General features: G+C 34.8%; 2 protein-coding genes across 2 annotated transcripts; one reads left to right on the forward strand and one right to left on the reverse strand.

Moving 5' to 3' along the window:
• Positions 1 to 389: 389 nt before the first annotated feature.
• On the reverse strand, positions 390 to 2,292 carry LOC106753371 (protein FAR1-RELATED SEQUENCE 5-like). Its single transcript, XM_014635165.1, has 3 exons — positions 2,149 to 2,292; positions 1,178 to 1,999; positions 390 to 947 (listed from the first exon to the last, which is right to left on the reverse strand). The coding sequence occupies exons 1-3, from the start codon at positions 2,290 to 2,292 to the stop codon at positions 390 to 392; spliced, it is 1,524 nt and encodes a 507-aa protein (XP_014490651.1).
• A 1,130-nt stretch (positions 2,293 to 3,422) lies between these two features.
• Positions 3,423 to 4,496, forward strand: LOC106753372. Its single transcript, XM_014635166.2, has 5 exons — positions 3,423 to 3,666; positions 3,752 to 3,888; positions 3,960 to 4,061; positions 4,159 to 4,224; positions 4,318 to 4,496. Exons 1-5 carry the CDS (start codon positions 3,423 to 3,425, stop codon positions 4,492 to 4,494), a joined length of 726 nt encoding a protein of 241 aa, XP_014490652.1. The 3' UTR covers positions 4,495 to 4,496.
• Positions 4,497 to 7,061: the final 2,565 nt, after the last annotated feature.

Below are 7,061 nucleotides of genomic sequence, written 5' to 3' on the forward strand. Positions count from 1 at the left end.
GTAACATGACAATCAGTTCTTTCCTGTAATAAAAGTATTAGTGAAGGATTATAAGCATATAGTATTAGTAAAAAACATAAAATGACAAATTTGTGTATCACTCACACTATGATTCATTGTGTGTTTATTTTTAGCACCATGCGACTTTTTCTTCTTTGTTAATTTTTCAAGTGTTGATTGCATTCTCTTTGTTCATGGTCGCCCTTTGCGTTTGACAGAGACAGGACTGCGAACAACCAAGCCATCAACTTCACAAGGTGGTCGACCTTCTTCACTAGAAGTGGGATTTCCATGCATGTCAAATCCATCATCATTGACCAACATCAATGTCGGTGATGTTCTTACCCCTAAACTTCTTACTATAGAGTTTAACTCGGAAAGTAACTTCTTCAAGCAGTCTCAGAATGACATGCCTCCTCCGCGATGTCATAGAAACATTTACACAAAGTTTGGTATCTCGGCATCTTATGTTCTTGAGTGTAGTTGTTGTAAGATGCTGTTATCAAAGTGTGTCTTCTACGTACATTTCTACTCCAATGGTGTAAAACATATTTTGTTGGTACATTACGCACATCTTCCTGGCCTAGGACCAATAAGCAATGTCGACACAAGATTCCTCTAAACTCAAAAAGTTTGCAACTGCAATGAATATCGGTTGAGAGAGAATCATAATCAACAACATAGAATTTTGAACCACATTGCCCCTCCCAAATGAACTCTTCTTTGACATTGTATGTAGTCCTACAACCTTCTGTGGACATATTCTTAATGAAGCAATTCATCCTTGATCTGATATCCTTTTGAACTTCCACAAATTTAGCCTGTGTGTACTCCATTTGATATTGTCTTTCAATAAGAGATTGAGATCCACATGGTATTGTGGAATTCAATGACGCGAAATCAGCTTCATTTTCTTTTTGGGCCTTCTGTCGTAGGGAATTTTCGTACTGCAATACAAATTGTTGAAGTGTTGTTGTTGAATTTATAATCCATCGAAAAAGGCGTTCATGCCTTCACTTCTTTGGGTTGTTGACATTCCTGCCCAAAATTGATGTTTCATATAACACGGAACCCATCTCTTTCTTTCTTCAAACGATGAACTGAGCCATTCATTCCTCTCTAACCCGTGACATGTGATTAAATTTTCCCACCCTAATTTAAAGTCGTCCGGACTAACTGACTCATACACAAGAGTCTTTAGTTNATTTTTCATGAGTCCATAATTTTTGTACGATTGTAACTTTTCTGGTATTTTCTTCTTTATGTGGCACAAGCACCAACGATGATTTGTGGTTGGAAACACAACTTTTATGGCATTCGACATTGCCTTACATTGGTCTGTGACGATAGCAATCGGAGGCTTGTTAGACATACATCTAAGCCAACAAGTAAATAGCCATGTGAATGTTGAAGTGTCCTCAGCTAAAATCAAAGCACAACCAAGTAATATCAAATGACCATGATGATTAACTCCAACGAATGGAGCAAACGACATGTCATATTTGTTTGTTAGGTAGGTTGTGTCGAATGAGACAACATAACCAAAATTTACACAAGCTGCACGACTGCGTGCATCAGCCCAAAACACACTACAAATTCTGTTATGCTCGTCCATTTCCATCTCATAAAAGAATTCGTTGTTCAATTCTCTCATTCTTGAAAAGTATTTTAGAAGTGTTTGCCCATCTCCATCCTTACAAAAACTCCTTCGCTGCTGCCGAATATAATTTCTTGCGTCACGTTCAATGAACTGTATGTTTTCATATCCACCAGCATCATTAACCAATGATATGAAGCTTTTGTTAATGCGCACACCAGCATCATCATTCATGGTAAGAGTGTGCTTCGAATGCATATTTAGTTTTCGATTACCACGAATAAGATTTGAGTTCTTCGGACACATGTCATCGTTGTGTTCGGTGACAACTGTCCCTACATACCATCTTCCTTCTTTAAGAGAAACTGTGATTCCAGCAGGGCATTCGTTTCTTTGACTGGGCTGAGTTTTGAAATGGAAGAAATGTACTTCCCTTGTCGAGAACACACTAATTTCATGAACGTCAATTGATTGTTGTTATTTTTCTTTAAGCTCCTTATCCGAACAACAAAACCACAACTGACGGCATAGTCTCTATAAAAACTTTTCACCTGTTCTATTGTATCGAAAGACATCTGCAGTTTTGGAACATTATTGTCCATATTATCCACGTCATCAGTGTTGACCTCACAAGAAGGAACTCCTTCGAACTCCACTGCTTCCAACTCAACTACTTCCATGTCAAGTGGTTCCATATTTTGTAACATGGACATGAAAATCATAATATCCAACTACATAATGTCATGTATGTGTAAGTTACTGAATATTTAAATTGAAAAAAAAAATGACAAGGGTTTAATTTAATATTGTCGTATATGAATACTCATGTGTAATTGAAAATCGTAATCAAAATCACTAAACATCTTACTTGAACAATGAAAAAAATAAAATAAAATCACAAATAATGACAAAATTTCTATGACTATTTTACACTATTTAATCTTTATGGAAAGTCAAAAATGTCAATTGATTATATTATTGGAAGTGTATCTCCTGACTCCTTATGCAAATGTTCTTCAATGGATAATAATCTTAATATGTGGATTACAAATTTATGTTTACAGCGGAAAATTTTAATTAAAAAAAACAAAAATGAAAGTAGAAAGACCGTACCAATTACAAATGAGTATTAAGCGTACTTGAAATAAATGTTGTATGAGATGGTAGGAAGTTCTAACTGCCAAGTTGCTTCCTATTGAATACACTTCATTAACTGCCAAGTTGCTTCCTATTGAATGCACTTCATTAACTGCCAAGTTGCTTCCTATTGAATGCACTTCATTAACTTCCCAACCACGGACCTCCAACTTCCTTTCGTCGTCCACAATGAGAGTTGGAAGGGAAGGCCATCCTTACAATACTGGGATGAAAAATCTGATCTTGCTTTTGGTTTTGCATTTGCCCGCATTAAATGCAAATAAATGCTAGCTATTGGGTTAGGCGGTGCATAAGAGATTGAAAAGCATTGAATGCATGGAATAGGCAATAAAGTGTTTCACCTTGATTAGACAACAATAATATAATACTGAAATCCTTTTTTTGAGTCTTAAACACGTAACATTGTAATAAAGACAAGGTAACACCTTTAAGACCACATAGTCATTTACAATCATTTTTTTATTATTAAATTGCTCTATAAATAAACATCTAACTCTCCATCACAGACCCATTGACATTGAAATTGGAAAAAAAACGTCAACTACAATAACTTGGTTTTGACTTGTTGACTCTATCCTGTAAGTTTTTTCCATCTTTGTTATTGTCCTTTCTTTCAACAATTTTAATTTTTTATTTCCGTTTTTTTCAAAGGACGTCATTTGGAAACATGGAGGCATCGCAGGGACGTGATGTGGAGCACAATGATCTTCAATCTTTCTTAGAGAAATGCAACTTTAATGAAACGTTGATTCCAGGACCTGCTGGAAATGTACAAGCCGCAATGCTTAACAGGCTGACAGATGAACCCCAAAGCACCCAGGAGTTTGTTAACAAAATAGCAAAGGCAACATATGAAAGAGATTTTAATTCAAATCCCTGGATTTGGGTAGAAACTTTCATTAAACACCACGGTTATTGCTTTTCAACGTTATTTGAAATTTAAGCAATTCCAATCAGGTTGTTCGTGAATAATAACAACACTTTTATTGTATGCAGGACTTGTAGAACATGGCAATATGGAGAATGTGACAAAGCTTGAATGCGGAAAGTCAATGCTTCGTCTCCCATTTGTGGCATGCATTGTTAAACAGTGTAACCCAAATGGATTGGGTGACATGAAAATATCCGTTAAGGTAATAATTTACTCCACCATATAATCCATAACATTTGAACCTCTAAACTTTTCCATTTTCTATATGGCCAGGACCCTAGTGTGACAGTGTCTGCTTCTATGCACAAAAAAGTCCTATTGCATCCCGAGTTTGCTCCGGATATAGGAGTTGGTGTTGTCTTGTTATTGCAACGTGTAAACAAACTTTAATTTATAATTATAAAATGTTACTCACAATGGATGGCCTTATTGTATTTCTCGATTAATATGTTATTGATGTTTGTCTGCATAGGTTGCTTCATTCAGTCCTAATCGAAGAACTTACTATTTGAACATAACTGTACGCAACGTCGTAAAGGTAATAGGTTTCAAAACAATACCAAATCCGTATATTTGTCGTGTTTAACTTAAGTCTGACATAAAAAGGAAATATTTGTACACCAATATGTAGGTGTTCAAAGCAGACATAGGACCTCCGACTGAAGAACTAGTGAGGGCTTCCTCCAAACCTCACGTTGCATGCGATCCATGTGGCGAATCCAACAAGGAAAAGCAAGATGTTGGTCCATCAGAAATGCCAACTACATCTGCCTTCAATAATGCAGACACAACCCCAATGGAAGATTAATGACGGGTTCAACAAAACTGCTACTTACTTATTGTATTCACTAGTCACCATTATTAGTAGTAATATTCAGTCATGTATTGAATTTCATATTTTCAATATCAGTGCTATGTTTCTTTCTTCAGCAAACCATTTCATATAACTTCATTAGGTCTATGATGGTATTGCCCTTTTTTGTTATAGTGAAATGAATGAATTAATGTTGGTGAGTTACTTTGGGTGGTTGATACTGTAAACCAAAAAACATTAATTACACAAGAAAGTTATAGACATTGTTGGTGGACCACAACCATAAAATTTAATTCCATCTACTGCCATCCTTCACTATAAATTACTTGTTTGTGTGACATACACTACAAAGTTATACTCATTGGTTTTAAACATCCACGAATGGATCCATGGGAGGAAATTTTTCTTAACGACCCTCAAGTGAAAGCATGTTTAGATCGATGGAACGAAATGGAAAAAATAGAGGAAGAGAATACGTCCTCCACCAAAATCTTCATCACACCAAAGCCACTGGTAGACAACAACAAAATCCAGGAAATACTTGACAAACTTGTGCGTCCTTCCCATGAAGTTGCTGTGAAGGATATTGACGTCAAAGATTTTGCAAAAGACAACCAAACCAAGGAAACAACAAACGCGAAGAACTGCTCATCCAAACCCACAAAGACGTGCATTGATCGAAAATTCACCTAAAGGGGAAGGAATTATATATTTTATTTACGCTACTAATGTTTTCTTTCCTTCATGTACTATTGTGCAACACCTCATATTATAATTTTCTTGAATTAGTTCATTATTATATCTATGTAATTTGACTTCCTTTAATATACTTTGTTATTATGTATCATTCAAGTAATTGTTAAAAAAAAATCCTGCAGGAAGGAAAGGGTAGCAAAGGGATGATAAGTGGGTAGTTTTAACTTAGTTTTGGCACGAACACGGGCTCTTTGAATCTGGCATATGTTTGTTTAAAAAATCATATTGTATTGTTAGTTAATTATATTGAATATAATTAATTTAGTATCACGTACTAAAACACTTATATCGAACTGCATCCCCGATGAAAAGTTTTTGTTTAAAATGATGGGGCATGATAGAAAGGGGTAGCAAAGGCATTATAATTGGGTAGTTTAGACTAACTTTTTTCACGAAGGGGGCATATTTGAATCAAACATTTCTTTTTAAAATGCATACTTTATTGTTAACAAATTGAATGGAATAAAATTCAATAAGTATCATTTAATAACACAATTAAATGTAATTGTACTGGCATGGAAACATTTTTTATTCAATTCATGGTGCAGGAAATGAAGGGGTAGCATAGGTATTATAAGTGGGTAGTTTGGGCTTAATTTTGGCACGAACACGGCCTATTTTAGTCAGCCATGTGTTTTGAAAATCCATACTTTATTGTTGAGAATTTATATTGACTATAATTCATTAGATATCACTTAATAAAACATTTATATCGAATTCAATCCCCAAGCAAACGTTTTTGTTTAAATTGATGGTGCATGAAAGAAAGTGGTAGGAAAGGCATAAAACGTGGGTAGTTTATGCTAACTTCCTGCACCAAGGTGTTATGTTTCAATTTGGCAATTGATTTTCAATCGCATTTCTCTTGTCAAAAAGTAAGACCCTGTAAATGTGCAACAAAGATAATAGACAAAAAAAGCTCACTGTTGAATTCGACCATGTCAAAGTGTTTACCAAATGTAAGACAAGACATCAGTGTTATGTTCAAATTACATTAGTGCTAAATGTTAACAATACATTTCTATTTAACAAGTCTAATATATTAACTGTAAAAATTGCAAGACTTGATTTCGCCGCACATTGTCAGGATCCAATATCCACTGAGATACATACTTCTCCCTAATCTCTTGCAATTCCTCCTGCTAACACATAATTGAACAATATTATATTAGGAAAATGATACTTGATTAAAAGTTATAAAGAACTAAAAATGTACATAACTTACACTACTGTAATTGGGCATTGTTTTGCCGTCGTATCTCTGCACACTGTCCCACAACTCCATGAATTTCAAAACATATACTCCACAATCATATCTACATTAAACAAAGTGCAGTATTGAAATGATAATATTGTACTCTTATCAAACTAAGAGTTATGATAATTTTAGTCATGGACTTTAATACTTACGAATTTGGTTGGATGTATGCACATGTTGGACAAATAAGGACAGTTTGTTTTCTTCATAACGATTGAACAAATGCCCAAAAAATATTTCAAGATTATGGGCCTGCAAAACAACAAACTTAACATTAAATTCAAAATCAAGCAAAACTTATACTAATACATGGTACAAATTTATTACAACACTTACCATTACAGTGTCAATCCTTTTATGCTCTTTCCTATTATGGCCAACTGAGTCCAGTGCAAACATTTCCATCGTTGGAATCTTCACGGCGTAGCACCACCAATGCCCGTCATGGATTATGGGGGCAAACAACTAAAAACAAACAATTATGTCAAAACTTGGTCAACAGATAATCACTCATAAGTTAAAGTACATTGTTTGACATTTAATAACA

This window comes from Vigna radiata, unplaced genomic scaffold, assembly GCF_000741045.1.
Source record: "Vigna radiata var. radiata cultivar VC1973A unplaced genomic scaffold, Vradiata_ver6 scaffold_221, whole genome shotgun sequence".
Classification (NCBI taxonomy): domain Eukaryota; kingdom Viridiplantae; phylum Streptophyta; class Magnoliopsida; order Fabales; family Fabaceae; genus Vigna; species Vigna radiata.